Raw genomic sequence first — 13723 nt, forward strand, 5'->3', positions numbered from 1 at the left:
AATCATTAGATGTACTTTCATTTTTTATATATATTACACATATATGTTAATTTACTTATTGCATTTTAACGTGATAAGAATATATACCTTAATATCTTCTCGTCAATCGTGTTTTCAGACGACGTTCGCATTAGTGTAATAAATTTTTTAGGGTCAATAGGATATTTGTAGAAACATTCTTCTATGTGTGTTACCGCGGTGAAGTAGTTAGCAGTTATAGTCGAGACGTGAATGAATGACTACGAAGGAAAACTTGATAAATAAAAAGTAAAACTTTAGAGACGAATAATTACCTTTAAGTTTGGCATACGTTTGGCCAAGTTTAAAATAGCGCAGGTGCCGTACACGTTTATTTTTGTAGCGACTTTTATGTCCTCATTGAAGCGTACAGTCGCTGCTAAGTGGAAAATTATCGATACCTGCGATAAAATATATTTTTATCAATTGAAATTTTGCTTACTTGTTTACATTACTATGAATTCTTTTTCAACTATACGATAAAAGCAACTTTGTGAGAAGTGGTCAGTGGAATCTAAATGGCTCACCTCACTTATCACTTGGTCTATATCATGCTTCGTAAGTCCTAGGCACTCTTCGTCCAATTCACCAACTTGCAAGAGGGGCACGACCTTCTCATGAAAATTCGGCATCTCCTCCTTTATTCGCTCGAACAGCTATGGATGATTGTTATAACGTCTATAAGAACTTACCGCGACAATTTCACAAGATCTAGACGTCATTACTTATTACTTATGCCATTCTTGGGAATTGCTCAAACTTTCGAGGCGATTTTTAACAGCAGCGTCTACTCATCTTTCCTTGCCGTTCTAGCTTACACGCTAACTCATGAAACTGACGTTCGTGAAGCTCATAGCCTCATGAGTGTAAATAATTAAATCTTATAAAAAACGCGTTAATAATAGCATTTTATGATTAAGATAAAATCTATTACTATATCATAATTACAATTTCTCAGATATGATACGTCATACACATCAGTTATATAATAGCTAAATTTTACGCATAAACAACTATTTTTAGTTAGATTCTTTTAGCCTCTAAAAAGCTCTTTAAAGAGGGACTCTATAAATAGATTCTAATGCCTCAAACTGTATACTGTAAATGTGAATTGTGTGATTCGTCAGGCAAGCAAGAGTGACAAAAAGAGATGATCAGACATATGCTTCAAAAATCTCTTCGAAAAATTAAGTAATTCCTAACACTCATTATGCTTACGGAACTCTCGAAGATTTCGGCCAGTCTACTCGTGGCGCTCTTGTTTTTCTTTGATCTTATCATCATGTATATCTTGGAGATATTGGGACAACTTCGCAGCAATTTCTCAATCAAGACCTTTCCGAGGAATCCAGTTCCGCCTAATTAATCATATTCCACCATTATTGTTTGACCGATTACGTCAACTGATAGAACTGATTTTCGCTTTTTGATGTTATATTCGTCGTGAATTTGTTTTCAACTTTTCGTAAACATTGCAATGTATTTCGTCAAGGAAAGGAACGAACTGAAACCGCGAATTTCGTCAATGTCATCCAAGTGTTGACACCGTTAAGCTTCAAGTTTTTCCCCTTTTTGAAGAAGAGTACTGAAATGTTCGCGGAATGTCGGGAACAAATTCTCGAAAAATGCGACAGTAATCCGGGATCTAAATCGAGTACTAGTCCAAAACCTCGGTATCGGTATGAGTGTCAATTTTTATTTAATGTTTCTTTGTTGATCACATCGCACATATACAATAATAATTTATACAATAAATACCTGTAATGAAGATCGACTGGTTCGCATAGAATGTTTGTATCGGCGTTCCTTGAATTTTGGTATTGTTTCCGCAATACACAATTTTGTGTTGATTAAAATCGTTAGTATGTAACAAATGATCGCTCATCCTGTCAGTATCTGTGTTCAATACCTGCATGAAGTAATACTGTCCTTATTTTTAATTTTAGCTACGATCTGCGAGTAGATATATGTAACGTTACACTAATTTCACTAAGACAGTACGACACTTATATACTATAAAAGTTAAACCAAAAAAATAAGCAAAAAACAAAATCGTATATTATGTCAACATTTTTAGTAGAAAATTTTAGAAAGATTTTTGGTGAATTGTTCTGCTGCTGTTTTTAACGTAGACTGACAAGTCACGTCTCTAAAACCGAGATTTCCCATTTCCCTTCTAAGTCCATTATTGGTAATGGGTAGTGGAGACTCGGAAAATTTTTCTTTTCCCCTACTCTCCAGTTTCCCCCAACTTTCCGGATTGTGAATATCTAACATGCCCAACAAACGAGCACCGTAGTTATATACCAGTAATATAACATAGATATGTAATGTCAGCACAACCATGTGGTTTGTTATGTAACTGTTATGTGTTACATAACATACATAACGTGTAACAGTTACATGAAATAATATATGGTTGAGTTGACATTCAAACATCAATGTTATGTTACTGATACTTATGGTTTGCTTGTGGGTGCTAGTTATGCTGTTATACATAACACGGATGTACATAACTCAATGCTCCAGATGAGAGTTAACAGTTTATAAGCTATTTATAGAAGTAATGGGAAGATGTACTTGTGATCAGTTCTTACAAAGAATTATATCTTATAGTTGGGTCTTATTGTCTATATGCGTATATGCTTTGCGAATAACGATATAGAAATGAAATGCGAAGTATGAGATAATTTGAGAATCCAGTAAATACCAAGTAATGATTATATAACATAAAGTATAAAAGTTTCTATTAATCTTCCACTCTCCTCACACTAAAATGTAGATAAACACGAGATATATCTCCAGTCATGTTTCATTTCAAATATTTATGACAGTGTGGTCACAACTTTCAGTCTCCTTCCTTCACTTGAGCTGTCTCGTTGACAGTGTGCTGTTCAACTGTGATCAAAGATGTTTTTCTTATATTATATTATACATAATGTTAATTATATTATATTATATTATATTAGGGTATTATATTATATTATATTGCAGAATTTAATTTATATCTCTAACTGTAGTATTAATAAAATTTTCTCTTGGCCAACGTGTACATTTCAACACTTAATAAATTTATTTTATTAAAATATATTTAAAAATGTCTTAGAGCAATGAAATGAAAGCAATAAGTGATTTAATTAGTATCAGTGGTGTGTGTGAGCGCTTCATAAGCTTACTGATTAATATCGCATGCTACTTATAATCTATATATGTGGCATACAGTGATAGAAACTTTGACTTTGACAGCACGTGAGCTTCACGAACACGGTCGCGTCAGTTTGAGCGTATCTTCTTGCGTATTGATGTGTACTTCTCGGGAGTCTAAGTTTCTATCAAGGGTGCCATAATTCTTAATTCTTTTAATTTTATATTATTATATAGTATTGCTGTGCGGCGAAGAATAAATAAATATCTCTTATTATAATTTATTTTTTTCTTTTAATCGATGAAACACGTATTTATGTAGGAAATACAATCAGATAAAAAACTATCTTATGTATATATACGTATGTGTCATACATTAAATCTTAATCTTAATCTGATTAATTAATTACCTGACGAACGAAATTATATATCTTCATTCTAGATTTCCAGTTTCAACCGAACCTGGACAATATTGAGCTTTCGGTATATATAAACAAAGTGTAAGTATTTCGTTAAGTATAAGTATTTGGCTAACTTAAATATTGGATTCTGCTTTTTAAAAAAGAAGCTTAAAATATATCATTATCCCCCTTGAAATGTCATGTGGTTATGATAAAATTTAATATTTTTATAAAACATTAAATTAAATTTAATATTTTTATAAAATATTAAATTTTACCATAACCACATGACCCATTTCAAAAGGGATAATGGTATATTTTATGTTACTTTTTTAAAATGCAGAATATATAAGTTAGCCAAATAAAATGTATCTATCTTATACAAAACTTTTGTCTATCATCTTTCTCTTTTATGTACTGGTATATGTTTTTCTTATTCTTTTTTTATATATACTGAAATACAGAAAACTCAATGTTGCCCAGGTTCGGTTGAAACTGAAAATCTAGAATGAAGATATATAATTTCGTTCGTCAGGTAGTTAATTAATCAGATTAAGATTAAGATTTAATGTATGACACATACGTACATATACATAAGATCATTTTTTATCTGATTGTGTTTTCTACATAAATTATTATTTATTTCTTTATTTAAACACTGTTTTTTTTTAATTATCCTTCACCAAAATTATATAATGCGTGCTTATTGCGCCCATTTGATATTATAATTGCGCATGGAATTAGTCAAGATTACGAAAATATTTCTTAAAATAATTTCCAGACCAACATAAAGACGATGAATGTAAGCAAGAACTTTGTCACTTGATGTATCCAGTACAATCTGAAATTCATAATATTATTTTAAGCTCAAATGTAAAAATATGTAAATGCGCTTTGTACATCATATATTTGTATTTCATAATAACTGTCAATGATTCAACACATTTCAATTTTAATTAACACTAAATCTCACTAACGAGGTCCATTAAACTCTAAAACCACATTTACGGTCCAGCTAATTTTCTTACGTTACTTTCTGAAAACTGTATATTTTCTGACTTCATTTAGTAAACTAAATAGCGCAAAAAATGTTTTCCCGGGGTTCTATGATGAAAACTGAAAGTGATGCACAAAGAATGTAACTCTTAGGCCTCAAAGAGACAAAAACTTCTCTAAAATTATTTTTTCACATTAGAAAGTCAACTATTGTTTAGGTATTACTTTTGTTAACTTTTTAGCTGCGAATGTTATACATATACGTGCGTATATAATTATTAATATACGGGTATATTAATATAACAATTATAAATATAATAATATATAATATTATTATTATTTAATATATAATAATATATAATGTAATTATATATAAATATAATGATTATTAATATACGTATATAATTATTAATATACGAATGGCAAATATATAAAGTGTTCTGTGTAATGGTCCGTGAGATTTTTGAGGCGCTATCGATAATTTAAAAAAAAAGACTGTAAAGTCAACATTTATTTGTATCATGTAGACTTCCACATACAAAAAAAATAGTTAAAAATTTTATTATAAAAAAGTCAATGACACCTTGAATTCTTCAAATATCAGTTTCTTTCCTTGATATTATAGGGAATTTTAAGTTGAATTGAATACACTCTCACTATTATCGATATTTAATGTTATTTTATTTATTTATGTTATTATTAAATAAAAAATATATTACCTCTTCAATTTGATACGACTATTTTCCAAAGTACTTAAATCATCCTTAAGCAAGTAAAGCCGCACACCTTTGAAATGATCATCCAAATATTTCGACCAATCAAAACCTTTCATGTTAAAGTCGAATAAACACTGATCATTTTTGTCCATGCTTCGCCACATCGCCTGAATGTTATCATCGCTGTGTATCCAATTATGCAAAGTAAAGTAACTAACTGCATCCTGATACTTGTGAATCATATTGTACAATTTCCATATTCTGAAAGAGATGAAATAATGTCGACGAGAATGTTACTCCCATACATACGGTGTTATCTTCAAATACCTTTGCCGAGCACCTATGCATTGTTGAAAGATTTGTATGAATAAAGCGGGCAGCAGGTGGCCAAACCAAATACACATTTTGTATATAATCTTATTTTTTACCAATGTAATAGTTGGCATCCAATAGCAGTGCTTCGTCGGATATTTTCGAACGTTTAATCGTATGTGATTGGTATAATCACCCATAAATAAAGGCGCGTCGTTTGTCGATACGCTATTATAAATTATCATTTTGTCACCTCTCCTGCAATTAGGAAATGGAAGAAATTTAGTATAAAACGTAAGAACTATTTACGTGCGCGCGCTTGCTATAGGAGTGAAAATCCAGACGATGTCTCGATGATTTTGAAAATGAAATAAATTTTATTACGATTCGGGAATTTGGAAAGATAAAGAAAATTTTATCTCTTCGCTGTTAAACAGAGTAACTATGCAAACACATTTCTTTGAAGCCAGATTCTCATTAGTATGAACTTTTACACTGCATTTGACGTATCTGTAAAAATGACGTGCTTATCATGGTGAATCATACTTTTGCGGTTGATTGAAAACATCCCACGCGGCGGCAATTAAAGCATTTATGGTGATGTCGGCAGGTACGAAATTTGTTAAACAATCAGAATCGGCCCTGAAAAACCTTGTTAGGCCTTTAGCGATAGACACCGTCACTCCTATTGGTCCATAATAATTATCTATCCATCCCACGAGCGGTTCGCGGACGGTATTCATCACTTAAGGCGAGAAAAATACAAACTTTTAATGTTGTACAAATTTTTAAATAGAATGAAAAAATAAAATATTTGTATAAGAATACAAATTTTCAATGTCTTAATATTAACGTTGAGAAAATATAAATATACTTCCAACCTTGTTCGAAAACCGAATTAAGGCTATCTAACTTTAACAATCTTCCTGAAATAATTGATTACTTACCGATAGATGGTCGAAAAATTCCCACTGGCAAACTTCCGCTGCTGTCTCTAATAATTACCTCCATGATTGCTTTTGTAAACGTATAAGTGTTGGGCCACTGTGCGGCGGCTCTGTCGAAAATTATTAGTTGTACTCTTATTTTCTACATACATTGTATATATTTGTTCAATTTACTTATTGCATTACAAAATAATAAAAATATACACCTTAATATCTTCTCGTCGATCGTGCCTTTGGACGATGTCCGCATTAGAATAAGAAATTCTTCAGACTCAATTGGATATTTGTAGAAACATTCTTCTATGTGTGTTACCGTGGGCAAGCAATTAGTAGTTATAGTCGATACGTGAATGAATGACTACGAAGGAAAACTTGGTAAATAAAATGTAAAACTTTAGAGACGAATAATTACCTTTAAGTTTGGCATACGTTTGGCCAAGTTTAAAATAGCGCAGGTGCCGTACACGTTTATTTTTGTAGCGACTTTTATGTCTTCATTGAAGCGTACAGTCGCTGCTAAGTGGAAAATTATCGATACCTGCGATAAAATATATTTTTATCAATTGAAATTTTGCTCACTTGTTTGCATTACTATGAATTCTTTTTCAACTATACGATAAAAGCAACTTTGAGAGAAGTGGTCAGTGGAATCTAAATGGCTCACCTCACTTATCACTTGGTCTATATCATGCTTCGTAAGTCCTAGGCACTCTTCGTCCAATTCACCAACTTGCAAGAGGGGCACGACCTTCTCATGAAAATTCGGCACCTCCTCCTTTATTCGCTGGAACAGCTATGGATGATTGTTATAACGTCTATAAGAACTTACCGCGACAATTTCACAAGATCTAGACGTCATTACTTATTACTTATGCCATTCTTAGGAATTGCTCAAACTTTCGAGGCGATTTTTAAAAGCAGCGTCTACTCATCCTTCCTTGCCGTTCTAGCTTACACGCTGAGTCATGAAACTGACGTTCGTGAAGCTCATAGCCTCATGAGTGTAAATAATTAAATCTTATAAAAAACGCGTTAATGATAGCATTTTATGATTAAGATAAAATCTATTACTATATCATAATTACAATTTCTCAGATATGATACGTCATACACATCAGTTATATAATAGCTAAATTTTACGCATAAGAAACTATTTTTAGTTAGATTCTTTCAGCCTCTAAAAAGCTCTTTAAAGAGGGACTCTATGAATAGATTCTAATGCCTCAAACTGTATACTGTAAGTGTGAATTGTGTGATTCGTCAGGCAAGCAAGAGTGACAAAAAGAGATGATCAGACATAGGCTTCAAAAATCGCTTCGAAAACTTAAGTAATTCCTGACACTCATTATGCTTACGGAACTCTCGAAGATTTCGGCCAGTCTACTCGTGGCGCTCTTGTTTTTCTTTGATCTTATCATCATGTATATCTTGGAGATATTGGGACAACTTCGCAGCAATTTCTCAATCAAGACCTTTCCGAGGAATCCAGTTCCGCCTAATTAATCATATTCCACCATTATTGTTTGACCTATGACGTCAACTGATAGAACTAATTTTCGCTTTTTGATGTTATATTCGTCGTGAATTTGTTTTCAACTTTTCGTAAACATTGCAATGTATTTCGTCAAGGAAAGGAACGAACTGAAACCGCGAATTTCGTCAATGTCATCCAAGTGTTGACACCGTTAAGCTTCAAGTTTTTCCCCTTTTTGAAGAAGAGTACTGAAATGTTCGCGGAATGTCGGGAACAAATTCTCGAAAAATGCGACAGTAATCCGGGATCTAAATCGAGTACTAGTCCAAAACCTCGGTATCGGTATGAGTGTCAATTTTTATTTAATGTTTCTTTGTTGATCACATCGCACATATACAATAATAATTTATACAATAAATACCTGTAATGAAGATCGACTGGTTCGCATAGAATGTTTGTATCGGCGTTCCTTGAATTTTGGTATTGTTTCCGCAATACACAATTTTGTGTTGATTAAAATCGTTAGTATGTAACAAATGATCGCTCATCCTGTCAGTATCTGTGTTCAATACCTGCATGAAGTAATACTGTCCTTATTTTTAATTTTAGCTACGATCTGCGAGTAGATATATGTAACGTAACACTAATTTCACTAAGACAGTACGACACTTATATACTATAAAAGTTAAACCAAAAAAATAAGCAAAAAACAAAATCGTATATTATGTCAACATTTTTAGTAGAAAATTTTAGAAAGATTTTTGGTGAATTGTTCTGCTGCTGTTTTTAATGTAGACTGACAAGTCACGTCTCTAAAACGGAGATTTCCCATTTAACCTTCTAAGTCCATTATTGGTAATGGGTAGTAGAGACTCGGAAAATTTTTCTTTTCCCCTACTCTCCAGTTTCCCCGAACTTTCCGGATTGTGAATATCTAACATGCCCAACATACCAGCACCGTAGTTATGTACCAGTAATATAACATAGATATGTAATGTCAGCACAACCATGTGGTTTGTTATGTAACTGTTATGTGTTACATAACATATACATAACGTGTAACAGTTATATGAAATAATATATGGTTGAGCTGACATTCAAACATCAATGTTATGTTACTGATACTTGTGGTTTGCTTGTGAGTGCTAGTTATGCTGTTATACATAACACGGATGTACGTAACTCAGTGCTCCAGATGAGAGTTAACAGTTTATAAGCTATTTATAGAAGTAATGGGAAGATGTACTTGTGATCAGTTCTTACAAAGAATTATATCAACTGACCATATCAGTTGACCATATTAGGTCAACTGATAGATCTGATTTTCAATTTTGATGTTATATCCGTCGTGAATTTGTTTTCAAATTTTCGTAAACATTTCAATGCATATCGTTAAGGAAAGGAACGAACTAAAACTGTTGGATCATCCAAGTGTTGACACCATTAAGTTTTTCTCATTTTTTGAAGAAAAGTATTAAAATGTTCGCGCAAAGTCGGAAACAAATCTTCGAAACATGCGACAGTAATCCGGGATCTAAATCGAGTACTTCCCCAAAACCTCAATATCGATATGTGTCAATTGTTATTTAATATTTCTTTGTTGATTGCATTGCATATATACAATAATAATTTGTATAATAAATACCTGTAATGAAGATCGTCTGGTTCGCGTAGAACTTTTGTATTGGTGTTTCTTGAATATTGCTCTTGTTCCTACAATGTACTATTTTGGATTGGTTGGAATCGTTAGTATGTAACAAATGGTCGCTCATCCTGTTAGTATCTGTGTTCGGTACTTGCATGAAGTAATACTGATTTACCTCTTTACTTTTAATTTCAGCTACGATCTGCGAGTGGGTGTATGCAAGAGAGACACTAATTTCACTAATTTCACTAAGACAGCACGTCTCTTATATATTGTAAGAGTTAAACCTTTCGTTTCGTTTTCGCATATGAGACGACGATACTTGCGAGAAAACGCTGAGTTTCAGCGATTGGCAAAAGGGAGGGGTGAGAGAAAGGTGCAAGGTCATGGAGCGACCTGATGGAACGCATTCCGTTCCTTTCAACGAACACTTTACTAACAGTTTATAAAGTTAACAATGTAGATTCTCGATACAACGACGTAGTTCGCGGTATAACGAAGGAGTTCGTCGGAGAGTCGAAGATCCGTAGATCCGACGGATCCCACAGAAATCGTGAGCCTCGCACGACATTTTGCGACGCGAAAATAGTAACGCTGGACGAACAACTTCGACCTTCCGAGATGACAATTGAGTCAAAAGAAGATCGCTCGGAAGAAAGTGAAAGATTAATTTACGCGACGAAGACCAAGTAGATCCAAGAAGAACGAACAGTAATCGGTAAATGACTTTTCGCGAATCACCGCTCGCGGAGATATGTAGACATTTGTGAACAAGGAATTCTATTGCCGCAATCGCGGATTGATCCGTGTGGCCGGAATTATCAGTTAGAATTTAAACATTCGAGAGCGTATGAAGCTAATGAAAAGCTCGTGATTGAGCTGAGCGTGTGTTGTTTTGATCTGTCCGCGTCGAGTCGTCGTAACTGTCAAGCCTTTAAATGTTGTTTATTTATCCGCGAATTCAGCAAGCCCAAGACGGGATCGACAGATTCAGCTGATTTTGACGGTTCGAATCTCGAACAAAATCAAAAAAAAAAGAAACGAAATCGTATATTATGTTTTTACGCAACATTTTTACGCAGTAGGAAAACTTATGATAAATATGTTCTGCTGCATTTTGTAACGTATATTGACAAGTCATGGCTACAGAGATTTTTTTAATAAACATATTTTTTTACATAAACACATTTCTTTACATTATCCCTCAACAAAATTATATAATGCGTGTTTATAGCATCCAATTGATATTATAACTGTGCATGAAATAAATATAGTTTACAAAAGTATTTCTGTAAATAGCTTCCAGACCAACATGAAGACGATAAATATAAAGACGATTTTGGTCACTTGATGTATCCAGTACAATCTAAAATTCATGCTATTATTTAGGACAAACATAACATTATGTAATGAAATGCCTTTCTACATCACACATTTCTATTTTATAACAATCGATTCAACACATTTCAATTTGAATTAATCCTAAAACGCGACCAACCGGTTCAGTAAACTACAAACCACAATTCCGACTAATTTTCTTACATTACTTTCTGGAAACTGCATATTTTCTGACTTTTCTTAGTTTAGCGAACAAATAAGCGTAGCAAAAGTTTCAAGTCCTCTAACAAAATAGCTAAAAGTGATGCAAAGCAAGTAACATTATCACATATAAAGTTTTGAAACCTCAAAGAGACATATTCTTCTCTAAGATTATTTTTTCACATAAGAAAGTTAACTATTGTCTAGGTACTGCTTTTGTTAACTTTTCAGGTGCAAATGGTATACATATACGTGTGTATATAATAATTAATATGTACAAATAGCAAATATATAAAGTGTGCTGTGTCCGCATGGTTTTTGAGGCGCTCCCGACAATTTGGAAAAAAAATTGTAAAGTGAACATTTATTTATTTCCTACAGGCTGCCACATACAAAAAGAAATAGATAAAATATTTATTATAAAGAAATCAATGGCACCTTGAATTCAAATATCAGTTCCTTTCTTTGATATTGTAGAGAATTTTAAGTCGAATTTAATATATTCTTATTCTTATTGACATTTAAAGTTATTTTACTTAATTAAGTTATTATTAAATCGAAAATATATATTACCTCTTCCATTTGATACGACTGTCTTCCAAAGTACTTAAATCATCCTTAAGCAGGTAAAGGCGCATACCTTTAAAATGATCATCTAAATATTTCGGCCAATCGAAACCTTTCATGTTAAAGTCGAATAAAAATTTTTCATTTTCGTCCATTCTTCGCCACATCGCTTGAATATTATCCTCACTGTGTGTCCAATTGTGCATCACAAAGTAACTAATTCCGTCCTGATATTTGTGAATCATATTGTACAATTTCCATAATCTGAAAGAGATAAAATAACATCAACGTGAACTTCGGTACATACGACGCAATCTTCGAATACCTTTGCTGAGCACTTGTGAATTTTTGAAAGATATCGATGAATAAAGCGGGCAACAAGTGGCCGAACCAAATGCATATTTTATATATAATCTTATTTCTGACTGAAGTAAAAACTGGTAGCCAATAACAGTCTTTCGTCGGATATTTTGTAGCGTTTAATCGCATGTGAGTAATGTAATCACCCAAAAACAAAGGCGCATCTTTCGTCGATACACTATTATAAATTAACATTTTATCGCCTCTCCTACAATTAGAAAGTGTCAGGTTAACACGTAAAAACTATTCGCTGTAAGAATAAAAATCCAGACAATGACTCCACGATGTTGGAAAAAAAAACATTTTATCACGACCTGTAAATTTTAAGTGATAAAGAACATTTTAAACATGTTTCTTTAGAGCTCTAATGATAAAACCAAACTTATATGATAATAATAAGGCTATTAAGAGCTAAATGCTGGTGTTCGTATAAATGTAATGTAATGGGGGAAGATAATAATGTTTGCAGATAATAATGTTACAAACATTATTATCCTCCCTTATTACATTACATTTGCACGAACATTAGCCCTTATTTCTTAATGGTCTTATCACTATCATAAAAGAAAATTTCTTTGGGCATTTTTTTGGAGTCAGATTCTTATCAGCATGAACTTCACACTTTATTTGACATATTTGTAAAAATGCCTATCGTACAGAATCATACTTGTGGGGTTGATTAAAAACATCCCACGCGGCGGCAATTAGAGCATTTACGGTGATGTCGGCAGGTATAAAATTCGCCAAACAATCAGAATTGCCCCTGAAAAACCTTATTAGGCCTTTAGAGAAAAACGTCAACACTCCTATCGGTCCATTATAATTATCTATCCATCCCACGAGCGGTTCGCGAGCGGTATTTATCACTAAAGAAGAAAAAATACAAACTTTTCATGTTGTACAAATTTATAATGAAATAAATAAATAAAATATTTGTATATATAAAAATACAAATTGCGCATTGTCGATGTCTTATACTGACGTTGGGAAACTATAAATATAGTTTTAAACTTGATTGAAAGGCGGATTAAGACTATCAACTGCTAACAATCTTCCTGAAATAATTGGTTACTCACCGATGGATGGCCGAAAAATTCCCACTGGCAAACTTCCGCTGTTATCTCTAATAAATACCTCCGTGATTGCTTTTGTAAATGTATAAGTGTTGGGCCACTGTGCGGCGACTCTGTCAAAAATCATTAGTTGTACTTTCATTTTCTATATATATTTTATATACTTGTTCAATTTAGTTATTGCATTATAAAATGATAAGAATATATACTTTAATATCTTCTCGTCGATCGTGCCTTCGGACGATGTTCGCATTAGAGTAAGAAATTCTTTAGATTCTATGGGATATTTGTAGAAACATTCCTCTATGTGTGTCACCGTGAGCAAGCAGTTAGTAGTTATAGTCGATACGTGAATGAATGACTACAAAAACTTTTTAATTAGAAGGAAAACTCGTTAATTAAAAAGTAAAATTTTAGAGACGAACAATTACCTTTAAGTTCGGCATACGTTTGGCCAATTTAAAAATAGCGCAGGTGCCAAACACGTTTATTTTTGCAGCGACTTTTATGTCCTCATTGAAGCGTACAGTC

General features: G+C 32.8%; 5 protein-coding genes across 11 annotated transcripts in view; all 5 read right to left on the reverse strand.

Annotated features, from left to right (window-relative positions):
• Positions 1-2063, reverse strand: part of LOC116851153 (putative fatty acyl-CoA reductase CG5065) — a 4630-nt gene extending 2567 nt beyond the window's left edge. Inside the window, exons 1-5 of the mRNA XM_032830270.1 lie at positions 1777-2063; positions 1237-1376; positions 546-674; positions 294-419; positions 88-239 (exon numbers count right to left, since the gene is read on the reverse strand). Of these exons, the coding sequence (XP_032686161.1) occupies positions 88-239; positions 294-419; positions 546-674; positions 1237-1376; positions 1777-1933 (704 nt within the window). The 5' untranslated portion in view covers positions 1934-2063. The remainder of the gene's footprint in view (positions 1-87; positions 240-293; positions 420-545; positions 675-1236; positions 1377-1776) is intronic.
• Positions 1-8121, reverse strand: part of LOC116851156 (putative fatty acyl-CoA reductase CG5065) — a 20289-nt gene extending 12168 nt beyond the window's left edge. The window contains exon 1 of one of the 2 annotated variants that reach the window (XM_032830283.1): positions 8030-8121. The gene's annotated coding sequence lies outside the window, so the exon portion shown is untranslated. Of the gene's footprint in view, positions 1-1376; positions 1698-8029 lie in introns of those variants that run through there. The other variant, XM_032830282.1, reaches the window with a different exon arrangement.
• LOC116851155 (putative fatty acyl-CoA reductase CG5065) overlaps positions 1-9859 on the reverse strand; it is a 32023-nt gene extending 22164 nt beyond the window's left edge. Inside the window, exon 1 of the mRNA XM_032830277.1 lies at positions 9792-9859. Coding sequence (XP_032686168.1) covers positions 9792-9810 — 19 coding nt within the window. The 5' untranslated portion in view covers positions 9811-9859. The remainder of the gene's footprint in view (positions 1-9791) is intronic.
• On the reverse strand, positions 3069-9842 carry LOC116851152 (putative fatty acyl-CoA reductase CG5065). 4 transcript variants are annotated; one of them, XM_032830268.1, is made up of 11 exons: positions 9654-9798; positions 8430-8580; positions 7890-8029; positions 7199-7327; positions 6947-7072; positions 6741-6892; positions 6535-6644; positions 6134-6332; positions 5603-5845; positions 5279-5536; positions 3069-4404 (listed from the first exon to the last, which is right to left on the reverse strand). In XM_032830268.1, the coding sequence occupies exons 2-11, from the start codon at positions 8554-8556 to the stop codon at positions 4329-4331; spliced, it is 1560 nt and encodes a 519-aa protein (XP_032686159.1). In that variant the 5' UTR covers positions 8557-8580; positions 9654-9798; the 3' UTR covers positions 3069-4328. The 4 variants fall into 4 exon arrangements, with proteins under 4 accessions (XP_032686159.1, XP_032686157.1, XP_032686160.1 ...); XM_032830266.1 differs by lacking the exon at positions 9654-9798 and adding an exon at positions 8961-9008; XM_032830269.1 differs by lacking the exon at positions 9654-9798 and adding an exon at positions 8846-8950.
• Positions 9860-10758: 899 nt separating the features above from the next.
• The window catches only part of LOC116851154 (fatty acyl-CoA reductase wat-like), a 13124-nt gene continuing 10159 nt past the window's right edge, over positions 10759-13723 (reverse strand). Inside the window, exons 5-11 of one of the 3 annotated variants that reach the window (XM_032830271.1) lie at positions 13624-13704; positions 13402-13553; positions 13196-13305; positions 12787-12985; positions 12085-12327; positions 11766-12023; positions 10759-11019 (exon numbers count right to left, since the gene is read on the reverse strand). In XM_032830271.1, coding sequence (XP_032686162.1) covers positions 10929-11019; positions 11766-12023; positions 12085-12327; positions 12787-12985; positions 13196-13305; positions 13402-13553; positions 13624-13704 — 1134 coding nt within the window. In that variant the 3' untranslated portion in view covers positions 10759-10928. Of the gene's footprint in view, positions 11575-11765; positions 12024-12084; positions 12328-12786; positions 12986-13195; positions 13306-13401; positions 13554-13623; positions 13705-13723 lie in introns of all 3 variants that reach the window. The other 2 variants (XM_032830275.1, XM_032830272.1) reach the window with 2 other exon arrangements.

Source organism: Odontomachus brunneus, unplaced genomic scaffold, assembly GCF_010583005.1.
Source record: "Odontomachus brunneus isolate Ranch 3 - 2012 unplaced genomic scaffold, Obru_v1 Obru_scaffold_167, whole genome shotgun sequence".
Taxonomy (NCBI): domain Eukaryota; kingdom Metazoa; phylum Arthropoda; class Insecta; order Hymenoptera; family Formicidae; genus Odontomachus; species Odontomachus brunneus.